Consider the following 26,059-nt stretch of genomic DNA (forward strand, 5'->3'; position numbering starts at 1 on the left):
CTGTTTTTCTCTCGGTGTGTGTTTGTTTAAACGCACGGCTATATACATTTTTTTATTTTTATTTTTACAAAGTTTCTTAAATAGAGTTCAGGCTGGCAAAACATCTCTTTGCACAGAACTCTACGTACGTAACTGCATAGTCAGTTCTTTTATTTTAATAATAAAATTCTACTTTTCCTTCTCTCTGGATTACACCTCCATATGCTGGGTAAAAGCCCATAGATTCTTTCTTCACTTAAGTAGAGCCATCTGTCGTATGGCACAAAAAGAACTTTTATTTATTTATTTCAATTGTAATTAAAAAAAAAAAAAGTGTCCTCGGCCGAGTTTCAGAAGTTTCAGCTTCTGTGGTCACACTGGAAACATCCAGGTCCTTGAAACTTCGATGTCCTAGTTGCACTAAAGTTTGCCGGATGGTGGAGATCTTAAAGCAGTATTGTAACAGCAATGTATACGTTTCACATTTCGTAGGGTCAGAAGTTGATCTCATTGTACTGGGAAATGCCAATGGAAAGGGTCTGCAAGGACACAGTGGCTGCCCTTTTGCTTTTTGTTTTGTCTTAAGCCAAACATTCCCTGTTTGGAGATGTTGCTTCTTTCTTTCTCTCTTCGATGTGGCTGAGGGGAGGCGCAAAGGGAGGGGAAGAAGACGGCAAAGCTATACTCTAGTGGTTGAATGCCCGTGGGGTAAATTTGTACTGTTTTGTCCTCCACTGAAGGTATTGAACGTGTGCAAAGGCTGCATCCCCGTCAGTGTGTTGGGAATCATAGTGATGGTATTTGGTGTCATAAGTGGGATGTCATCGGGGGACCTGCGCAGCGTGAGGGTGTAGTCTGGAGGGCAGGTGAGCCTCAGCGTGTCGTGAGCCTGCAGGGACTCACACTCGTGATCATGCTCCAGCTGTTTCATCTGCAGGGACATGATCTCTTCGTTCTGGATGTGAGCGATGTCATTTGTGGTATTTCTCTGGGGACTGGGGCGCCTGTGTGTCTCATGGCGCCTCTTGTCCTTCTTATAGTACAGCGCTGCGAACGCCAAGATGTTAAGGAAGAGTAAGGATGCCCCCACGGCAATGGTGACGCTCAACTCAGTGGAATAATCCCGTTTGGTTTCGATGAGGACGGTGGTGTCCTCAGGCCCCGTTTTATGAGGGTCCTTGGAGTGTTTGGGGTTGTTGGCGGGAGTGATCGCCGGGCGTTTGGTCGTGGGCCATATCTTGGCAGGAGATCGCCGAGTTCCGTAGGGAAAGGAGGTCATGTCCGGAGGAGGAACCTTTGTGGTTGTGGACACATACTGGAATATCTCATTCAGGTTGTGCAAGTGAGGCACGAGTTCCAACCAGAAAGCCACTTTTGTGGCTCGGTAATGGTCCCTCACTCTGGGTTTCAAGCCAATATGCAGATAGAGCTGGTCTTTGGGGTTATACTTGGACCAGGCCACTTCCTCAAAGCGATTGGGTTTTGTGTGAATGAACTTGGTGTCCTGAGGAACGGGCTGATTAGGATCACTGGGGACAGAAGGGAGAAAAAAAGAGAAAGGTCACACTCTTCCACATTTCCCAAGTAAATTTTAATCAAATACAATGAAATTACAACCAGATAATCTCATATGTTTATTGATATGCACAAAGTACTCAAGTAGCAACAAATACATGGTGTTTCAATCCCGACGCGCTACCATTTTGCCTTTTCTTTAAAATCCCCTTACCTTTATTTTAAAAATAATTCCTGATGGCAGTACGACAGCAATTTCATAACACTCCTGCATTTTTTAAATGCATCCAATTATCTTCCATGGTAAAGAAGGAAACCAAAAATGTGTCTTGCATTTCAAGTTTAACTACTTTTTTTTTTTTTTTTAAGTTTAACTACTTTTGATTCAGAAATCTCAACCAGGGTGATTTGCCCCCAAGAGGGCACCTGGTAACATCTGGAGATGTTTTTCGGTTGTCCTAAGTGAAGGGTGGTGCCATGAATGGGTAGATGCCAGGGTGACTGTTAAATATGCTCCAGGGCACAGGACAGCCCCTCCACAGCAGAGAAGTACCTGGTCCCAGGTGTCAGTAGTATTGAGGCTGAGAAATCCTGAGTTAGAGGCTATGGTCCAAGATTTGTGCCATTCTCTTTCTTCCTCAAGAATTGCTTCTTAGGTAAATGAATAGATACTGTGGTTACAACTAAAATGTATGTTAAAAATCAAATAAAAACTGGCTTTTGTAATTACAAGATGTTGATAAATAGAATTATGCATCAATTGTTCGCTCTCTCTCAGAAGGAGAAATATGTATGTACTTGGAAACCTTCTGAAGACTGAGTCACGTAAAGATCAAACAACATTCCGTTGATTTAAGAAGTTTGGTCAGACGGTGCTTTTAGATATGCAGAGTTAAGGATTTTAGGAAAAGTACCACACGATGCAAGAAATTGAGGGGTTTTTTATAGATTTCAAGTGTGCATGGCAACTATGAACCTAAGAAGTCTCCTATGATTTACATAATGGACACAGGCAGAAGGAGAGTCACCAAAATGGAAAGATTCTCCACAAACATGGTATTTGAAACATCTTTGCAATTAACTCTTTTAAGGTAACAAACAACCTCCCCCCGCCCCGCAAAGATATCATATTCTCATTTCTTCCATTTTTTTTAGGCTTGGTAAAGTGAGCTGTAAAACAGGTTTCATCTTAATGTGTACTGGTTTGGAAAATTTGAGATCATGCATGACATAATGTCACCTAGTTGACACTGAACATTCAGACATGATGTGCAGACCCAGTTTCCTTAGATCTATTGCTCCAGGTGCTCTAACTTCTATTTTCCAGGTAACACTTTTATGAAGCTGCCTTCAGCCACTGCCTGTTTGCTCATGTACCAGAAGGCTGGGGAACCAGAAGGTCCCACTGGAAGACCTAAAGACTACAGACATTCCCAAGTAGTGTGCAGGATGCAAACGATGCACTTGACCAACAGATGCATCTGCCAAAGGAAGGACTTTAGCCCTCAGCCTGAGGCTGTCAAAATCATTTCCATACGTGAAGTTCTGCATCTCTCCCTCTTTACAAGCTGTGAAATCTTGAGCAAATCCTTAAGCCTCTCTTAGCCTCATCTTCCTCATCTATAAAGTGGATAAGAATACTGGGATGGAAAGGAAGTGAGAAAGGTTAAATAATAACTACAATATTCCTGGCATGTAGTAAGAGCTCAATAAATAGTATCCCTCTCTGCAATGCATAAATTAGAATCCCTACAAATTGCTAGCGAGAGAGGACTATAAATAACATACTGTATACAGCCACAGAATATACCTAATACTATACATTCTACATGGCATATGCTACATAAAAGTATACTGTATACCAGTATACATGTACACTAATATACTAGATATAGTGCATGCTGCATAACAATATACTGTATATATGGTACACTGTTAATTATATATAGTATATACTGTTTAAAAGTATACTGTGTACATCATAGCATACATGGTACAGTATATACTGTATATAGTATATGCTATATCAAAGTATACTATACACTGTGTATAATATATACCACTGTATACCACAGTATATATGGTACACTGTATACTGTATATAGTATACATTGTATAAAAGTATACTATGTATATCATAGCATATATGGTACACTATATACTGTATATAGTATATGCTGTATCAAAGTATACTGTATACCACAGTGCATACATTATATTATACACTGGGTACAGTATATACTGTATAAAAGTAGACTGTATACAACAGTACATACTGCATACTATATACACACACAGACATATATATATATATATATAGATGCATAGGTATATATATGATCGTAGATATGATTATATATGTGGTATGCAGGACAAAGAAATTTTACCACATAACTGAGTACACACTAACTGCTGTGCTCTTATGAGTGAGATGATAAAATATAAAAAATTATAGGTCTTAATACTATGAGCTTTCTTATTTATGTGTTCATTTATAAACATTTATATACTTTAAAATAATCTGCTTTTAATTCATTTTTATATTCTTATATGTTTTCGAAAACTGCTGGATTTAATATAGCACCTCATGTTTTTTTATTTGAGTCTTCTGAAATACATTGTTGGAAAATTCCTATTTAACTGGAATCTGTCATGGAGAAATTTGTCATCGATTTTTATCGTTCTAAAAGCAACGAAAGGGAGCGAGGATTCCTACTATGTTTGCATTGATCTGATTTCACGGAATTGGGTCTTTTAGTTGTACTGACCTTTTACTGAAGAGAGGGCATCTAGGAAAGAGAGTGTCTTTTCATGTAGGATATTTGTCGATTTTTTTTTATGGAATTCGGTGTACATTTGAAAGCTAAGGAAACACATTTATTTTGTTCTCAGAGAATAGAGGATTTTGAAAATCCGGTAAGTATGCTGTAGGCCGATACAATCTATCAAAGTTCTGGGAGATGCACAGTCAGAAGCCTTAAACCAAGATAAACTCACGGCGCTTAAGAAGGCTCATCATTTCCCCTTGTCAAACACCCCAAAGACAGTAAGATCTCTATGTGGGATACCACTGCCTTGTTGTTTAGACTTTGCTTCAGCACATGGCGTCTTCTAATTCCCATGAGTAAAGTTCAAGATGATAATGATTAAGGAGAGAATGAAACAGTCACACCTTCTTTCTCTAGTAAAAACCTCAACACCTATCCATACTCCTCGTCACCTAAACATACATTTTCACCTGTCATATTTCGTTTGTGATATCATCTTAGAAGTGGAGGGTTAAATGCGTCTCCGAGGTCTTGTGGTTCGTCTTATTTGTGAGAGATGGGTAACATGATTCCTTTAAAAATACCAGTGAACCCTCTGATATGCTCCTTTGGGTGGTATAAGGTTTTCCTTACCCCTAAAACAATGTCGTGGTTGACCATTTGTCCCTAGACCTCTAAGACGAAAACTACCCCCTGCACCAAGAAGTATGTGTTCAGTCCGTCCTATACAACCGGTAGAGATGTTCCTTCACTGAGCTTAAAATACTTTGGGGCAATAAACGTCACTTTCAAAACCAGGCTTTGACGGCAACTCTATCTAACCCATCTTTCCTGTCTGTTTCCTGATTTTTTGCAAAGAGTGAGCAAAAGCTGAAATATAAATCAATCACAAGATATGAGCAAAATCAAAAGTAGAGATGGAATCTGAAAACCAATGAAGAATACGTCGTCCCACCCACTCGACCTATACAACTCTATTTCGACATATTGCAATATATATGTTGCTCTTCTCACATAATATATATTGGCTTATCGGCCAACAGCCTTCCCATCTCTGAATTCCAAGAGCCTCCGAGGCCTTCCATACAGAATGGTGAAGGTACTGTTCACAGCCATATCTTCTGTAGAGACCCTAATTCTACCCACTTTATCCACCTCTCCTCACACAGAACCCAAACTGCATTGGTCCTTGATCAATGGGCACCTGATTTCTACTGAGTGGCCAGGACCAACGCCTTCCCACCTATTCCCAAAGAGGTTGGATGTGACAAAGAGTTTAAATCTGTGTAATCATCCATAAACCTTGGGATTAGTTTTAATTTTTCCCAGACATAACTTCTCATTTATCAAAACTCTCCAAGTAGCCTTATTTCTAGCCTAATACTTAATGTCCTGGCTTCACTGTCCTTTCCCAGCGCTGTGTTGGGTTAGTCTTCTCACCTGGATTATTGAAACAGTCTCCTAGCAACGTCCTTCCATCCTTCTATCCTTCCTTCCTTCCTTCCATGCCTACCACACACACCATCCCCACATTATGTTTTCTCTGCTTAACAACAACAAAAACTTTGCATACCAGATATATCTACACTTAAGCCTACATGTAAGGTCAGAACCGTTAGCTTCGGTCATAGAAAAAGAAGCCCCAGTGTTCACCTCATCTCAGCAAATGTACGAATAGTCAGGATCATCGGGGTGCTGTTTACGAGGGGCAGCACATGTGAAGTTCCACCCAGCGACCACGGCAAAGCATGTTCTGACACAACATAATCCTTTCTTCTCAGCCATGTGTTGTGATTAGACGTACGATAGGATACTCTTATAACCAAACTCCTGTCTCTGTAGTGCTTACGGGGAGCAGTGGATGGTACTCAAGTGTATTCCATCCTATTCTGTGGGTCACTGCCTGAGTATGGGTTCTGGAGAACAGAGTTAAGCATCTCACCTCACACTGTGACATCAGGGATGGTTTATCCTATGCTCTTCCCTTGCTGGCATCAAATAAGGTATGAGACCCTTAATGACATGAGAGATGGTTTACTCCCATGCTGTTCCATTACTGGCACCATACTGCCTCATTCTCCTCAGCTGGACCACTTTGGCAGCCCCCTAGGGACAAAGAAATCCTCCACCACACAGGGCTGATCATGCCACTACCCTATTTAAAATCAATCAATGAATAACTAGCAACCACCTCATGAGCCATATCATCTATTGGCGAACACCTAAATCACTAGACTTTGCTCAGTCCCCCATTTTCTGTTAAACCACAAGCTACTGAAATGTGATCCTCCTGACTTACGTTTGAAATGGCACACTGCATTGCAGGTTAGGGGAGGTTCTGAGTAACTTCCTTAAAAGATGATTTGAGGGTTTCCCTGGTGGCGCAGTCTTTAAGAATCCGCCTGCCGATGCAGGGGACACGGGTTCGAGCCCTGGTCCGGGAAGATCCCACATGCCACGGAGCAACTAAACCCGTGAGCCACAACTACTGAGCCCGCGAGCCACAACTACTGAGTCCACGTGCCACAATTACCAAAGCTCATGCGCCTAGAGCCCGTGCTCTGCAACAAGAGAAGCCACCGCACTGAGAAGCCCGTGCACTGCAACGAAGAGTAGCCCCTGCTCGCCGCAACTAGAGAAAGCCCGCGTGGAGCAACAAAGACCTAACATGGCCAAAAATAAATAAAATTAATTAAAAAAAAAAAGAAAGAAAGAAGATTTGGGTCATTCCAACGACCTTTCCAATGTGTTGTGAAAACTCATTGCATTAATATCCCCAAGTACGATTTCAGCTATGCTCCACATGGACCACAGAAATAAAAATAGCTCCTGCTTGGATAAAATCCAGATTTTTCAGACTGACATCCGAGGCCGTCCATTAGCGATATCCTGTTCCCACAGTGAGATCTCTACCTGGACTCTGGTCAGATGACGGCTACTCCTCCAAGCCAAGTCCTTATTCCTTCCCCATCTGCTACTTTAGCATCTTTATGAAATCCAAAAGTATCCTAAACACGCACCACTAGTGGCCACAGGAGTATACTGGGCCAGGGATTAAGCCCAAGCTATCTGACATCTCCACCACTGTGTTTCCCAAATGAGGGGCGTGAACCACAGGCAGTAAGCGAAGTGATTTTAGGAATACAGAGTGATGAAATTAAAAAGCACTCAACATCTTAAAAACCATTTGAAAGAACACTCAACATTTTCAATCCTCACTCAGTCGTTGACAGGTCCTGGTGACCTACAGGTTTGGTGCTAGCATTTCTCTACCATCTCATGACATTAATTTCCTTTAATTTTTCTTTGGTTTTTTTTTTTTTTAACAACAAGAGAAAATCCATCTCAGAGCCTTTGGCAGGCAAGCACAGCTAATGAGAATTTAATGGCTTTATTTGGATTTTGTAGTTTTCTTTAATGGTTCAGTTAAATTGATGATGAATGATCCTAGCTTTCCATTTAAGAAAATCATATAAAATGTATTCCCAAAACACGTGAGAGAAAAAGAAAGTAGGTGGCTTTAACAAAAGTAAGTCACGATCTGTGTTTAGATGTTATGGAATTAATGATGGGTTTGGATGGTGATGTAGTCGATAGGCATGGCCATGGTGTGGGAAACGCTCCTGTGAGTGTTTTTGCTTCAAAAGAAGGCAACACTTTGCAAGGGCAGGCATTACCTATCTGAGTTCTATGACACAATTGGGCATTGGTCCTGCCCTTAAAAGGGGTTATGCACTGAACTGTTTCCCTCTCAAATTAAGATACACTGAAGTCCTAACACCCAGGACCTCACAGTGTGATCTTATTGGAAATAGGGTCATTGCAGATGTAGTCAGTCAAGTTAAGATGAAGTCGTAGTGGAATTCCCTGGTGGTCCAGTGGTTAGGACTCTGTGCTTCCACTGCAGGGGGCACTGGTTCGATCCCTGGTTGGGGAACTAAGATCCCGCAAGCCGCACGGCCCGGCCAAAAAATAAAAATTAAAAAAAAAAAAAGATGAGGTCATACTGGAGCAGGATGGACTCTTAAACCAATATGATTGGTGCCCTTATAAGAAGATGGTCAAAATAAAAAAGAACAAAATAATGCCATTTGCAGCAACATGGATGCAACTAGAGATTATCATACTAGGTAGAATAAGTCAGAAAGAGAAAGACAAATACCATATGATATCACTTATGTGTGCAATCTAAAATATGACACAAATGAACTTACCTGCAAAACAGAAACGGAGTCACAGACAGAGAGAACAGACTTGTAGTTGCCAAGGGGGAGGGGAGTGGGGGAGGGATGGATCGGGAGTTTGGGATTAGCAGATGCAAACTACTATACATAGGATGGATAAACAATAAGGACCTACTGTACAGCACAGGGAACTATACTCAATATCCCGTGACAAACCATCATGGAAAAGAATATGAAAAAGAATGTATATGTGTCTATAACTGAATCACTTCACTGTAGAGCAGAAATTAACACAAGATTGTAAATAAACTATACTTCAATAAAGATAAAAAAGAAGAAGATGGCCATATAAAGACAGATGTGCTGGGAGAGTGCCACGGTATGAGAGACACAGAGCTTGGAGAGATGCAGCTACAAGTCAGGCAACACCAAACACTGCCAGCAAAGCAGCAGGAGCTATGAAGCAGCATGGAAACATTCCCCTACGGGTGTCAGAGAGAACTCAGCCCTGCGGACACCTGCATGGTGGACTTCTAGCCTCCAGAACTGTGAAATACACTTCTGTTGTTTTAAGCTACATCATTTTTGGTACTTTGTTGCAGCAGCCCTAGGAATCTAATAAACAGGGGTTACTTAAAAATACTTGCTGACTTGACCTCAATCACCTCCTTGTCGAAAAAAGAACCTTTTGGGGACAGACAAGCATCTCTCCCCGGCACGGTTGTACCGTCTCCGTTTCCCACTGTTTTTCTTAGGTCAAACTTGTAAGATGGGACAGTCCAAAGTGGGTATTGGTACAACATGTTTTCCACTCAAGAAATGGGCCACACTTTTCCTAAGACTGCAAAACCATGAAACCACTTCCCACCAGAGTATTTGGAATCATTGTAAAGAATGATACCTGCTGACCCCCTACACATCCCCGGCATCCCCACTTCCTCTCATGAGAGCTACATGAGGCTCAGGCACTGCAGGGCTGCGGCAGTATGGGGGGCCTAATTCCACCCCCCAGCGGCCCACAGGAAGATTCTCCATCCTCCAGAGCCGGGAGGACCTTCACTGTAAATTCGGTACAAGCAGCTCAAGGTTAATGACAGAAGCGCAGGCAGGTAGAACAGAATGCTACCTCATTAATTTCCGCAATCAGGTTATTCGACAAGAGCAAATGAAAAGATGCTCTGATATTTGTAGCTCCTTAAGATGCTGGGGAGTCTTTTCTTTCGTTGTTTGCAGAGAATCTGCTCAGTGGAATACGGGTGGACCCTGTTGTATATGTAACGCTTGTGTGCTTCCTACTTTATTTGGCCAATGAGATTTCTGTATGTGTCTATAGATAGATATACAGCTAAATATACACACATGTATGAAATTTATATTAATGAAATAAACACGTGTAGATATTTATATACAAACAAAATAAATATATTTTGTGTGCCTATGTATATATAGAAAATAAATCTCACAACAATGGAGAAATCCTATGCATGTACATAGATACATATGCACATATATATCTTACACACACACACACGGGATTTCTCTACAGCTATGAGATTAGGAGTTATTACATGTGCATATACATATAGAATATATATACTATATACACATACAGTATTTCTATATATTTATTATGAGATGTATTTCATTCCTTGCTATGCATTCCACGTGGCACATGTATTTTGAGAACCCTATTATTTACCAAACAAGACAAGGTGCTACCTAGATTTGAAACTCCAGGATCCGTTTCCCATAGAATAGCCAAATATATCTAAATCTGACCCCAGTAGCAAGTGTAGGATTTTCAGTATGCATCTAGCGCCTCAGCGAAAATCTGACTTGATAGAAAACAATTCAGGGGTAGAGAAAAAGGGAGGTCTCCCTAGATGCTGGGGGGAAAAATGACTACTTCTGTTACTGTGTGCGGATGCCTGCACACCGCAGTCTAGCCGGTCGTGGGAACCACACTTACACGGAGGAACCAGACAAACAATACCCTGATGGGGAGAAGAACATACCCGGTTTTGGCGAAGTTCGTCCAGTACGTCATGACCACCGCGCTGAGCATGACATCGTTCTTGGAGAAGTTGCAGCTGAAGAGCTCGGTAGGGCCAATCATGGGGATCCCAAAGACATAGGGGACTTCGTCGCCGTGGGCTGAGTCCGCCCAGCTGGGCTTCATCTCGCTTTGGCAGTGGTGGTAGAAGGCGTAGAAGTAGGTGGGTGAGCCGTACTGTGCGTGCAGGTCCGCGGTGGCCACGGCGGGGGCCACCCACTGGTGGTCAGTGAACAGAGCCACCAAGGTTTTCCGCCGCGTCTCGGGGTTCTCCTTATCTGCCCAGTCCGTGTACATGAACTTGATGGTCTCCCGCAAGGTGTCCTTCCCCTCCGGGTAGCCGTAAAGGTTGTCCACGAAGTTGGACACCAAGAAGTCAAAATCGTTGGGCGTCACGCCATCCTCGTTATCCACGACGCCGTCCACGAACTTCAGCCCCTCCCCCTGGTTGACCCCGAGCATGATGTCATAGTTAAGGAATTCCCCCTGCTCCATCAGGATCTGAGGGTCGTCGGGGATGACATCCCCGTCAATGACGGGCCCGAAGGAGATGTGGTACGTGGCCGGGGTGATGGTCTGCTGAATGAGCTCTTTGTAGTTCTTATTCCGAAGGCATTCCACCATATCCGTGGTATCCAGCATGTTGCAGCCGACTTTATCTGCCAATATCCGAGTGTACTTGGCAGGCTGGTAGTTCACGGCCCAGCTGGACAGGGCGGTCCCGCTCTGGATGATGGCCTTCTGGAAGAGACCTGCAGGTGCAAAATTGTGGACATGCAAATGAAAACCCGCAGGACAGAAAAGCAGCTTTTACTCGGCAAAGAAGGCTCTGATTGTCTCTCGGGCATGTGAATTTCTGGATACTGCAGCATTCAGCGCGTTCGGCATCTCTTCCTCTCATTTCTCTCTCGTCTTCCCCCTCCCCCACCTGCTGGACAGTGGTCTTATAGGATGCTCTCAGACACACACACGCGCGCACACACACACACGCACGCGCACACACACACACACACACACACAGAGTTTAGAAAACGAAACTGCGTTTACACTTTAGCTGCAGTGCTAAACACATACAACCTCTTTCTCCTTCCCCGATTTTGTGTAATATTAGTGGCTCCATCCCCAGAATTCGTAAATGAAGAGTCTCAGAGTCATCACAACCCCCCAGCCTCTAAAAATAGGCTCTGTGGCCATAAGAGGTCAAAGGCTGTTTCCTCTTACTGGCAAAACCAGGTACCACTTTATTAGAGGGGGAAGAGCCACTGAAATCAGTTTCAGAGTATAAATTCTGGAATGCATTTTTATTGCCACGCTCCATAGACCGAAGGTGCTAAAAACATGCAATTAAAATGAATTCATTAAATTAGCTATTCCTAAAGAAATCTTCCCTTGCATGCCCCGCTAAAATGTATCTTTTTTTCCCAGAAAAAATCATTAATTTCAAAGTTGCATCCACTCAAAGCCCAGACTTTTGTACAATTCGTTCTGCCACATTTTAAACGTGCCTGCTCGGTGAGAAACTGGGAAAATCTTGGGCTGTTTCATGAGTAAAATTCTGTGCAGCTTAAAATTTCCTATCTGATCAGTCTAGTATGTGGATGTCCAGAAGTAAACAAAAGTCTATTTTTAACTGCTCCAGTATGAGACGGAAGGCCATAAGATCATGGTGTTCTATTGCTTATCTCTTCCTGCCGCTTCCTTGAACTCCAGCATGATCTAGCTCTGACGCCTCGTAAGTCACTGGGAGAATAAAAGCATTCAGCGGGGAGTCCAGAAATCCGTGCCCTGTCGATGTTTAAGGCCATACAAGCAATCAGGGATGAAGGAAACATGACTGCAATCAGGAGGATGGGATTCTAAAGACTAGAGGATTGCCTGCCGATGACACACAAGAATGAGCTGCTTAAAACGATCTGGCTTTGCCCGACACGTTATCTAGCTCACTTGGGGCCAATTTCCCAATGTTTACCATTCCGTTGGAAATGTGCGAGTACTGACTTGTGTGTCTGTCTCTCCAGGTGAATGTTTTAAAGCACCTTAAGGAAATGATGTCCAAATTGGATCTATTAGAAGATTCATAAATGAAGACAACCAGAATTAGAAAAATGTTGCTGGAAGTTACACATTTTCTCTCTGTGTCGTAACTGTTGGCCGTGACTGAGGTAGCCATGTGTGTGTGTGTGTGTGTGTATGTGTGTGTGTGTGTGTGTGTGTGTGTGTATGTGTGTGTGTGTGTGTGTGTGTGTGTGTGTGTGTATGTATGTTTTGGTAGGCACGTAATACAACCTGGGATAAAACTTGAAAAATTAAAGAAAAAGTTACCTATAATTCATACTATAAAATAGGAGATACTTCAATATTTTTAGTATCATTCCTTCTGGGTGCTTTCCCTCCCTTTGGTCTGTGTGTATAACTGTGTCCCATATCTGCATAGTATACTGATGTCATAATTAAGGAACTGCCCCCTGCTCCATCAGGATCTGAGAGTTGCTTGGAATGGCATCCCTGTCCATGACAGGGTCAAAAGGGAATGTGGTACCCGGCCAAGGTGATGGTTTGCTGAATGAGCTCTTCATATCATGCCTCCCAGGTTAATGCATATCTTAAGCACAGTTCTTAAAACAAATTATTGTTCCTTCGAGTAAATGCACGTGTCATTCACAATGTTCTTGCCTTTCTGGTCTTGTAGCTTTTCCTTTCATTCTTTGCTATGAGAATGCTGTGGTAGAAAGCTCCATGAAAACACCTTTTTCCCCATGTGTATGTTGACTTCATTAAGTTATATCCCGACAAGTGAAATTCCTAAGGCCAACAGTCTGGGTGTGTTCATTAATTCTTGATTCTATTGCTGGGTTGATTTTAGAGAGCTACTTTGCAGAAATGATGCAAAGCATTACCATATTCATTTCTGATCTACTGATTTAAGGAATTAACACTCTTCCCCCATTAGGTTTGGCTGACATGTGTTTGATTACTGCTAGAGTTGGTCCTGACTATTGTAAATGGAGAATCATGATTATATCCATTGAGAAATGGGAAAATACAGGTATTTTCTAAAACGCTATAGGAATCGTTATCACTAATGATCTAATTTACTCGCTTTTTCCTTTTTTAATAAAGGGTTAAGACAAACATAAGCTTTTCATTCTACCTCTCCTCAGCCATTACGAAATAAAGAATCAAGAAATTCACACTTCACAAGACTTAAAAGTCATCGTCAATCATATCTTGCTAATGAAGCAATCAGAAAGAGTCAGCAACTTGTCCACGATAGTGTAGGAAGAGAGGAAAAAAATGGGATGCTGTCATACGGCACGATGATACTTCCTTTTTTTTTTTTTTTTTTAACATGTTTAGGGTACTTTAAAGAAAGATAATATAAGACTCTTTAAAGAAAAATGATTCCTTTAAAGTTTCAGGTGCTTTTCATAAAGATGGTTCAAATAGATGTGGTAAATCCTTAAACCAACCAATGACACTGAAGGGAACATAACACGACCTTGACGATTTAGACTGTTATTATGAATATTCACTTGTACTTGCCAAAGTGCCCCAGGGCTGCATTTTCTTGTTTTGTCTTTATTGTTGTTCCGTTTTTGAAGGCAGAGCCAGGAAGTTATTAAGGTGCCCCCAGGCCCACTGCACCCAATTTCTGTTGATTTTTCTTTTAAAAATCTCTCATCTGATATTGCTGGGAACCTCCATCACCAATGGACCAGAGGGAATCAACCTGAATTAGTTTGCATCGAAGACGTGACTTTATAACCATACGGCTACAAGCTTTGTTGATCACGAAATCTAAAAATCTGTAACCACCGTCCACATACTGATTCCCTTTCCTATTTCTTCTCCCAAGATGAAAATGGTAGTTAATAAAATTTAAAGTTGTCCCAATAAACTCAGACAGGCAAAAGCAGGGTGTAGGCATTTCTAAAGAAGTCATTTGCCTCCAATTATTGTAAGCAACGCTCTTTGCCAGAAGTCTAAGTGAGAAAAATATATCGTTAGGATAGTTATGATACTGTATTGCGTACTTAAAAGTGGCTAGGAGAGGAGATCTTAAAATTCTCATCAGAAGGAAAAAGATTTGTAACTAAATGGTGACAGGTGTTACCTGGACTTCCCGTGGTGACTGTTTGCCACTGTATACCAATAGCGAACCGTTATGTTGTACACCTGAAACTCATCTAATGGTGTATGTCAATCATACCTCAATTTAAAAAAATCAGAAAGCAAGCTGAGTTAAGAGAAGAGCATGAGCACGCATGTCATTTGGGGGATTTTCTGTGGAGGTTTCAATAGAGACTGTGGCCACCCTGTATGCGCCTTGAATAAGAATTCAATATGGGTTCATTGCTGGGTCCCAGGGTTCCCTGCGCACGGTGGGGATGCTTCTCTTACCTTCTGAATAGTGAGACAAGGTCAAGAGGCTGACACAAGAAGCACCCGCGCCGGAGCCGAAGATGGTCACTCTCTTGGGATCCCCACCGAAGGCCCCGACATTCTCCTCAATCCAACGTAACGCTTGGATCTGATCCAGGAGCCCGTAGTTGCCTTTGGCCGCCTGGTCGCCGGTACTTAAAAACCCTGCGAAAGAACACGGGATGTTTGGGGTTGTCACCTACAAAATATACGTCAGCATCGCTGCTATCTGGAAAGACATTCCACGGTTTACTTTGTTCATTCTTTACTTTTCCTTCCTATAAATGAGAAGCAACAGTGTAGCACCTTTTCCATGGCAGAAAGGAGTATATTATGTAAATAAGAGTTACAATGGTTTTTGTTTCTTCTGACACTATAATAAAGTGTCTCATCTGGGGGTTTGTATGGGGTTAACATATAAGGTGAAATGAATCTAAAATATTTACAATACACGACAATATCAGAAACCTATACACTTTACTAGATTTAAGTTATCACTCCTGTGTCTATGTTGGTTTTCCTTGGGAAAACAAAAAAGACTCCTAAAAGAAGTTTTTCAGGGCAAAACAGTGTGTGTGTTGGCATCTGTGTATAAGACTGTGTGCACTGTATATAAAACCAGTATAGGTTTGCTTTTCCCCATTGAATTCCTCAATAATATTTTCATTTAACTCCTTTTAATGCTTAAATTTCAAAGTACATTACACCCATCATGTCATGCCACACTTAAATCGTTTAGGATGCATCTCTATTTTTCTATATAAGGAAGATATCACAGTTACATGCAGAAACTTATAATTCTTTAATTTCAGCCAAAAGCCAGTGCATATTCAAATCTCCCCAACTGTCCCCGAAATAGCATGGGCCGGTACATTTCATTTTAAAAAATAGGAGGATTCTGTAAATTAAGCAATTAGATTTCACTCAAGGCAACAGATTCTAAAGTCTTCCTTTTTTAAAAGCTGCAAATAAGGCAATACGGGCATTAAATTGTGGCAACGTGATCAGTTTTCGAGATCTATCTCATTCCCCGTTCCTCTCACACTGCAAAATGATCTTGACCTGGAAACTCTGTTTTCCTCTGATGTTTGAGGGCATTTGTGTGGAAGAGACATTCTCCCACTCAGATTCAAAACTATGAATATTTTATACAGCATCCTCCAAGCTTAAATACTTGCACAAAGTTTAATCCAACTTTATGTCCAAATCTGTCTTGAATAAGCCTTCTGGGGAAAAAAAAAAGTCATAAAAGGTTGTTGGTTTTTTTTTTCCCCCCCCACTTCCCATTCCTACGTGCCCCTACACCAGATCCCCAATTATGATATTTTTCCTTTCTGCACCATTTCTTTATTCCAAGGGTCATGACGTTCACCCATTTCAACGAATGCTTATTCAATCACCGTGGAAAGCAGCCGCGGTGTTTCTATGAAGACAGACTGATCCAAGCCCTAAAATAACAGAAATGAGAACCGATGCCTTCAAACACATCCCTGAGCAAAGCTGACAGCAATTCAAGAGGCCCTCGGAGTACCAGCTTCTCAAAACCTAAAACAAAATCATAAAGGATGAGATCTCACACCTACTGAGGAGAATGAGGCTTCCCTTCCAGAGCCTGCCTGAGTACCTGTGGGAAATGGGGGATGGGAGCCAGGAGGGGATTAGAAATGGTCTGGTTCAAAAGAAAGCAGCCAGAAGGGTGATTGCTGCTGTTATGCTAAAATCACAATAATCGGGACTCACAATGGCCTAGCCCTACAGGTAGATGCAAGATGACAACTGCCAGGTTGTACATTTAGGGCACATCGCACAAACCCACTCCCCTCCTAGGTTCCTGGGGATGGATGTGAGATTAGCTGTGATGAGAGGGGGTGTTCAGATGTTTCCAGGCCCTCCTTGTTTAATGAGCAATTACTAATTAGTGTTTCATGCCCGTGAATGTTATGCGGCCTCCACATTCATCCCTCTTACGTTTTACATTCTTTCTCATAAAATGAATCACGCCCTGCTTGGGAGAAGAGCCTCTTTCACCCAACTTTATGGACGGAACGGGCTTATAACGTAAGAACCGTAAGACAAGCCTCTCTTCCCGCATTCAGGAAAGAGGTGGTTCATTTCTAAAGGCTCCAGGAATTTTCTGGCAGAACTGTTCTGTTTTTAACTCATCCCTCCTCTGCCCACCTCCCTCCTACTCTCTGCTCTCACGGAATGACCTAGTCGGTTACTGTTTATGGGGAGGATTTGCAACAGATGGTAAATCGCGAGGCTTTATGAAATCAGAGCCCCTCCGTCCCCAGGAATACATGACTTGTAAAACCTCTCCAACGGCGGGCTCCTTAATCTTCCGTACCCTGGCAAATCTGACTTCTCCTAAGAGCCGCCCATGGAAAGCCTTGATCTTGGCAATTCTGCTCGCCTTTCAAAAGTCCTGAGGGAAACAACTCTCCATGTGTCTCTGAACTTGAGCATAGGAACGTGGGTTTTTTGGAAGCTGGTGTTTCCATAGTGTCTGCCATGGAATCTTCATTTATTGCAACATCCAGGGATTGCTTTTTTTTTTTTTTTTTTTTGGTTCTTTTTAAAAATTGAAATGACAAGCAGGTCAGAGTCCCCACTGCAGGGACAGAATGAATGCAAGTCATTTTATGTTCCCTATGACAGCATATTCCTTTCCGATTCTGACTGTCAAAACACGGTGTTTGATATAACCCAGACAGAGGATGTGTGTGGGTTTCCTAGCGTGGGACTGTATGAACAACATGATAGCAGCGCATCAACTGGGAAACAAACACACACATTACCAAACATCGAGCATCCGCAGAAGTCAGTTTCCCAGATGAGCAGATAACTTTCTTTGACTGGCTAACGCCAGTGATTTTAAACAAACAGCTCCTTTCATGGACAAACATTCTTGGACCCCAAATCCTCTCAGCATTTCAGCTGACGAAACATTGGTTTTTGAGATTTACTGTCTCTGAACTGAAGCTTGTAAAGCAGTAAGCCATTACCACTCCCCACACACAACTGAACAACGAAAGAGACGCACAAAGGAGACCATTTGAATTCACACAGATTAATGACGAGATTGATGCTGAGTTCATTCAAAGTAGTGGAAGGAACAAAATACACGGGATGTGCTGAGTGGCTGTGCGGTTATTTTAAAACTTGGTTCATGGAAAAGATGCTTAAAAACCCCAAATCCCATTTCCCACCTGCAGGTTGAATGAAATGAATATAACGTACGCTGTATTTGGTCTTAATATTGCTCTAGAATAGAACGTTTCAGGGTTTTAACATAGCTAAACATGACCTAAATGGTTCTCGTTCATCTGAATTGCAGGGGATTAGGGGAATGATTCCGGGCCACATGGTTTTCCGTCCACTTCAGGTCAACAGTAAGAAACCCAGAGGGGTCAGATGTGGCTGGATTTTGGTTCGTTTTAACATGACTCTAACGCCACAAAGGACTTTATCTCTTAGGAAATAATTCATTACATAAGCACAGCAGGCATTTTTTTGATGACCATTACACAGACAATAATTACTAAGTGAATATAGAAAAATATCTTTTATGTTTTCAGGGTATGTATTCACCTGTAATTCGCAGAATTAATCTAGGGTCTCAACTATATTTCTAAAAGAAGTCTATGTATGCGTGCATATATATGTATACGTTTGCATAATGACCTATTTTGATTATTTCGTTCCTTTGCAGTAGCAGGAGCATTTGCAAAATACAGCAAATCACTAGCCTTTATTATATCAGAATCCCTCCCTCATATTTGTATGTATATGTGTGCAGACATATATATATATATATATATATACACACACACACACACATATACACATATATATATACATACACACATATATATGTGTGTGTGTATTTGAGTGTGTGTGTGTATTTGAGAGAGTGTGTGTGTGTGTATTTGTACACACAATATTTAATTTAATGGAGTAAAAGCAAATGTTTAAATGAAATTGTTTCAATGAGAAGAGACAGGGTTTACTTTAGGTCACACAAATGAGCCCAAACAGAAACCTGTGTCATGAGAATTACAGCAGAGGTAGAAATGTGAAAAACAGGCCAATAAATGCACATCTATATTCTTGGATGTTTACAGGAAATTACTCCCTGGGTGCGTTTATTACAAGGTGAAAGGGAAGTTTTCTTATTGGAAAACCATTTATGACTTAACAAAAGGGCACAGATTCTAAAGGATAGGATGAGAGGGAAGGGGGGGGGGTATATATTCAAACTCTGCAGGCGTGATAGGCAAAGCTAACTGAAATTGTGTCTGTTTTTAGTTTTCATTCTACTTAAAAATGACACGAGTCATAACTGATGCTGCTTCTATGGTATCTCACCATCAGCTCAGTATCACACAGAGCTATCTCCAATGTCAGCAGAATAAATCGAACACGCTTATGAAGGACCCATGATTTCTACAGCATAGGTTTCCAAACCTGGGGCCCATGATGTTATTAGTGGGATTCCCTGCACTGTTTTCATAAAGTATATTCTATCCCCACAGAATGATTTAGAATGAGGCTGCACAGAGGTCTTAAAGTACTTTAGTTGAAATTACATGGATTCATAAAACTAAAACCAGTTAGATTCTGGAAACAAAATACAAAGTGATAAACAGTCTGTTTATTACACAACGCCAATGAAAAGGTGAAGATAATTGGTAAACGTGTTTCATGATGATGAAAATTTGGCAACAGCCGGTCTGGAACCAAACCCCCTTTGAACCAACTTTAGATTCTTTTTGGTTCAAAACCTCATCCTTGGGGCTTCCCTGGTGGCGCAGTGGTTGAGAGTCCGCCTGCCGATGCAGGGGACACGGGTTCGTGCCCCGGTCCGGGAGGATCCCACATGCTGCGGAGCGGCTGGGCCCGTGAGCCATGGCCGCTGAGCCTGCGCGTCCGGAGCCTGTGCTCCGCAACGGGAGAGGCCACGGTGGTGAGAGTTCCGTGTACCACACACAAAATAATAATAATAATAGAAAAATAACCTGACCCTTGATCATTTCTCCGGATTTGTTGATGACTCAAGCTCTACCGGCTCCCAGATCCTTTTGGTCTGATTTCTTGAATAGCTCACATACCTCATCACTCCTGGGATTCTGCACCCGCAGTGTCCGAGATAAGAGCTCCAGTTCATTGCCTCAACCTTGCTGCTTCCAGTGCACTTCTACAGTATCAATCTAATCATGGCGCTCCCCAACGCATACAAATTGACAAAACTCATGAAAATGGAAATCTGAACCCCTTTGACCCACCAGTTCTATTTCCATAAATGCTTTTTCTATAAAAAATCTCTATCTGGATGTACAGAAATAAGTCATGCAAGGATCTACAAAAAGAAATAGTCATGTAGGAATCCAATCAATTCTTATTGATTATAATTTTGAAAATAAGGATGACAGGAATCTCAACGTCCATGAATAGGAGATCTGTTGCAGGAATTCTGTTGGCTGAATCCATATAACGGGAGGTTCTTTGTGTGTATAAAATGATACAGAGTATTTAAATGTGTAAACACAGAACCACATCCAAGTTCTCTTCACAGAAAACCGTGAGTTGCTGAATACTGGGTCTTATGATCCGATTTTTATGAACATCATCAAATGGGTGTGTGAAATACAAACTCCGAAAGGAAATCAAGCAGTTCATAGCATTTCTCTATAGGAAGGCAGCTTCAGGTGATTTTCACACTTAATTTTAAATATGTGTGCTTTTTCTTCCAACTTGTAACTGCTTTTTTAGCAATCATACACACACACACACACACACACACACACACACACAGAGCAAGCTTGTTTTAAAGTCAAATGCATTAGTGGGATATCCAGGGCCATTCCCTGTGGTCCCATCTCTACATCTCTGGACATGCTCTACACACGCCCTTTAGCCTACAAATCTACCACATTACACGTAACTGCCCCCTGGGATATGCCCGGCCTTTCTATCTCTCTTTGCCTTTGTATATTCACTCTTCTCCATCTCTTCCTAGGATGTTCTTTACAGGACTGCTGGGATCCTGAAAGCTGTCTTCCTCCTGTAGATGTGGCCTCACATCCAACCCCACTATTTGCCCATGGGGTACAGTGCCACCTGGAGACCAGCTCTGTCACCTCCCTGGTCCAACCCCTTAGGCAGGAATCACCTGCAGATACAGGCACTGCCATTTTCTCTCTTTCCCTCCACCAATGCGGGTCCCTTTTCAACATTTTCCTAAGGGTCTCAATTCTCTCAAGTCAGTAAATTGCTTTAAGTGAGCTTCTATGATAGAACTGACCACTCTATAGGAAGGGTATCTGCCCGCAGGTCCGTAGCCCGGTTATTGCTTGTACTGCAATCAGTCAAGTCAGCCTTGGATTTGAGTCTACAGGAAAGCCTCGGGCATATTACGCAAGATTTCAGAGCCCTTTTCATTTTGTTTATGGTTTCCTTTACCATGCAAAAACTTGGAAGTTTGATAACTTACAGAATGGGAGAAAATATCGGCAAATGATGTGACTGACAAGGAGCTTAATTTCCAAGGTAAACAAACAGCTCATACAACTCAACAACAACAAAAAACAAGCAACCCAGTCAAAAAATGGGCAGCAGACCTAGACAGACATTTCTCCAAAGAAGACATACAGATGGCCAAGAAGCACATGAAAAGGTGTTCAATGTCACTAACCATTAGAGAAATGCAAATCAAAACTACAATGAGGTATCACCTCACACCAGTCAGAATGGCCATCATCAAAAAGTCTACAGATAACAAATGCTGGAGAGGGTGTGGAGAAAAGGAAACCCTCTTGCACTGTTGGCGGGAATGTAAGTTGGTGCAGCCACTGTGGAAAACAGTATGGAGGTTCCTCAGAAAACTAAAGACAGAGCTACCATATGATCCAGCAATCCCACTCCTGGGCATATATCCAGACAAAGCCATAATTCAAAAAGATACATGCACCCCAATGTTCACTGCAGCACTATTTACAATAGCCAAGAGATGGAAGCAACCTAAGTGTCCATCGACAGATGAATGGATAAAGAAGATGAGGTACATGTATACAACGGGATACTACTACTCAGCCATAAAGAAGAAGGAAATAATGCCATTTGAAACATCATGGACGGACCTAGAGATGATCATACTAAGTGAAGTAAGTCAGACAGAGAAAGACAAATACCATATGATATCATTTATTTGTGGAATCTAAAATATGACACAAATGAATATATTTACAAAACAGAAACAGACTCACAGACACAGAGAACAGACTTGTGGTTGCCAAGGAGGAGGGGGTGGGGGAGGGATGGATTGGGAGTTTGGGGTTAGCAGATGCAAACTAGTATATATAGGATGGATAAACAACAAGGTCCTACTGTACAGCACAGGGAACTCTATTCAATATCCTGTGATAAACCATAATGGTAAAGAATAGGAAAAAGAATGTATATGTGTGTATAACTGAATCGTTTTGCTGTGCAGCAGAAATGAACACACTGTAAATCAACTATTCTTCAATAAAAAATATTGAAAAAAAATAAAAGTTCTCAAAGCTTCATTCTTCTCAGCTGTGGAATGGAGAAGAGTAAGTGTCCAGCACATACCATAGCTTGGGGAACTAACTGCACTGTGTCTGATGGACAGTGTGTGTTTAAAAACGGTCACCAACTAGGCTGATTTCCTTGATACGAGAAACACTGCCATTTATTTCTGTTTCACCCACATATAGCAAGTGAGGAGAGGCGTCTGTTGATAGACAAAATGGGTCCGTAGGGAACATGGATTACTGGTCTACTTAGACTTTGTCTTTAAGATTATGCAGATGATCAACCTCATGTGCTCTCTGACTGCAAATGTGGCTGGTGAATAATTGTGCGTGAAGGTGACAGATATTTCTTTACAGTCTGTTTATTGAGTTTTAATGAGGTGCTTAAAGTCTATAGAGAAAGGCAATGCAAAATATATATTGCAGGTTTATTCATGCTGGGAAAATCATGGAGTTGCTTATTCAAACAACATTTATGATATACCACAATGACCCAAGTAATGTGCTGAAAGCTGAGGGACGATGATACGCTAGAGTGGATTTCCACAGATACTTTAAAAACGTACACAAAATCTTTTTCTCCATATGTGAGCTTCAATTTGTTTTTAATAAGAATATTTTAAAACCTATTAGGATTGAAAGTCATACTTTCTGCCAACACAATATATTTATGAAACATACGTAAGATATATATTTAGTACCTATAGGGTATTCAGGGCACTGTGAATTGCATTTAAGAAAAAGAAGATGACATACACCTCTATGGGACAAATGTGAAACATGATTTGGATAATCCCTCTTAAAGTGAACAAATTTAAAGTAGGCTCCTCTGTTCTATCCTCAATTGCAAAACAAGCATGATGGTAGTGGGGTTTCCTAGTATTTACTGTTGGATATCGTCTGTGGGCAGACGAGAATTAATCAGATTTGTTCTCATTTATCCATAACATGATCGCAACAACTGAATGTAATAAAAAACCACGCATTCATTTTCATCTCTATCAAACGTCAGCGATGTCTACTAACGCACATAACGTTTTCTGTGTCCAGAAATATTCCCAAGCTTTCCAACGTTGCTTTTCTCTGGGAAACTTGGAACGTGATTAAGAAGACTGTTTGTTGATGGTTTCCTTTGCTGGGCAAAAGTCTGATTAGGTCCCATTTGTTTACTTTTGTTTTTATTTCTATTGCCTTGGGAGAATGGATAAAGAAGATGTGGTATAGATATACAATGGAATACTACTCACCCATATAAAAGAATGAAATAATGCCACTTAAAGCAACATGGATGGACCTAGAGATGATCGTACTGAGTGAAATAAGTCAGACAAAGACAAATATCATATGATATCACTTATATGTGGAATGTAAAAAAACGGATACAAAAGCATTTATTTACAAAACAGAAATAAACTCACAAACATACATAACAAACTTATAGTTACCAAAGGGGAAAGGGGGGTGGAGATAAATTAGGAGTTTGGGATTAACATATACACACTATTATATATAAAATAGATAAACAACAGGTCCTACTGTATAGCACAGGGAACTCTACTCAATGCCTTGTAATAACCTATAATGGAAAAGAATATGAAAAACATATATGTAACTGAATCACTTTGCTGTACACCTGAAACTAATACAACATTGTAGAAAAAAAAAAGAAGACTTTTGGGGCTTCCCTGGTGGCGCAGTGGTTGAGAGTCCGCCTGCCGATGCAGGGGACACGGGTTCGTGCCCGGTCCGGGGGGATCCCACATGCCGCGGAGTGGCTGGGCCCGTGAGCCATGGCTGCTGGGCCTGCGCGTCCGGAGCCTGTGCTCCGCAACGGGAGAGGCCACAACAGTGAGAGGCCCGCGTACCGCAAAAAAAAAAAAAAAAAAAAAAGAAGACTTTTAATTAAGAAAACCACTGGGACGATCTTAGAGGATATAACACATTAGCAACAAGTGAATAGAATGACCTATAAAAGAGCTAAAATCCCAATAGAATGTTTAGTTTCAGTTCGGAAAGGTTATTGAAGAAAGAAGGTGATATTTCCCAGCAATGAGTGTGTATCTACCGTCCACGTATCACACACGAAAACTGTCCCTTTAGTTGAATGCTTCGACCATGCTCTTTGCCTTGTTCTCAGTTACTATATATTATAACTCTCCTAATATCAGTGTTTTGGGGACATCTCTGCTATTTTTCTTTCCAAGGATGGCTGGTTCACATGCCCATGACTCTCAAACTCCTGTTGCCCTTGACCACAATGCCTACTTGGGACGCCTCTTCTAAGCCCCATTAAAGTACCTTTTCTTCTTACAAGACCCCAAACGGTAGCTAATTTTGAAACGGAATGCTTTCAAATTGGAAGAGGATTTCACCAAGTGCTTGAGATGAGATTTTGCAATTCTGTGTCCACGCAACAGGACAGACTTCTGATTTGTGAGCAGTTACAAAATCCCACTGTCTCTCTTACTGTCTGAATATTTATTGTTATAACTGCCGTTGTCAGTTTTGATAACTCTTTCCTAGGGGCACAAGGAGATGCAGGCAAGGCTTTACTGAGAAATTTGGATGTTAGGAATTAAGCCTCCTCCCCGAAAGAAGTAACATAACAAAAAACACTAAATGGGTCACAGAACAACACCGATATGGGCAAATTCATCTCAAGAAGAAGATAACTCTCTGTTCTTACAGATTAGATGTTAAACAACTCTAACTGTGCCACTTTTCTATTTAAGAACTTTTTACACCTCACAAACTTGTGCTTCAACAAAGCAGTTCTCCAGAGTCAAAAACGTCAACTCTCTCACACACATAAGGCACAAAGAGCCACCTTTGGTCCATTAAATATTGACCATGACCCTTGGGTTCAACAAATGATCATTGACCTTGCAGTGGCCGAAAAGCAAAAGCAGAACCAGAACCGGAGTCGACGGTGGGAAAAGTACAGATTTTAAGATAATGAAAATGTAATAAAGATTAAATATTAACAAGCACATGGGGTTAACTGACAGTTCATTCAACAGAACTTCATGGATGTCTGGAATATTCCAGGCACTGCTTGGCCTTATGGTGAAGAGAAAGCCACCATTTATGAAGGGGATAAAACTAGATCTTTGACCACCTGAAACTCATATTCTACTGTGTGTAGATAGACCATAAATAAAAACTAAATAATGTGTGCAGTATGCGTCTCCTATTGCTGCTGTAACAAATTACCACCAACCTAGTGGTTTAATACACACATATGTCTTTTTTTATTATCTTCTTTTTTAAATTTATTTTTCATTTTAAAATATGTTTTTTAATTAATTAATTTTTGGCCGCGCCATGTGGGATCTTAGTTCCCCGACCAGGGATCAAACCTGTGCCCCCTGCAGTGGAAGCGTGCAGTCTTAACCACTGGACCATCAGGGAACTCCCTACACACATATTTCTTATCTTACAGTTTTGGAGGTCAGAAGTCTAAAATGCTTCTGGAGGGATATTTTCTCGCTGAAGCTTAATGGAGAAAATGTTTCCTCTCCTTTCGTTTTTTCTAGGTTCAAGAGTGTTGGCAGTCACAATATAAGGGGTAGAGTCTCTGGT

General features: G+C 41.4%; 1 protein-coding gene across 2 annotated transcripts in view; it reads right to left on the bottom strand.

Moving 5' to 3' along the window:
* Positions 1-658: 658 nt before the first annotated feature.
* The window catches only part of LOC309978859 (neuroligin-4, X-linked), a gene marked incomplete at both ends in the record, with an annotated part of 268,508 nt that continues 243,107 nt past the window's right edge, over positions 659-26,059 (bottom strand). For both annotated transcript variants that reach the window (XM_082865506.1, XM_082865505.1), the window contains 3 exons: positions 659-1,508; positions 10,462-11,251; positions 14,901-15,086. In XM_082865506.1, the coding sequence (XP_082721632.1) occupies positions 659-1,508; positions 10,462-11,251; positions 14,901-15,086 (1,826 nt within the window). The remainder of the gene's footprint in view (positions 1,509-10,461; positions 11,252-14,900; positions 15,087-26,059) is intronic.

Source organism: Leucopleurus acutus, assembly GCF_964270905.1.
Source record: "Leucopleurus acutus genome assembly, chromosome: Y".
Taxonomy (NCBI): Eukaryota; Metazoa; Chordata; class Mammalia; order Artiodactyla; family Delphinidae; genus Leucopleurus; species Leucopleurus acutus.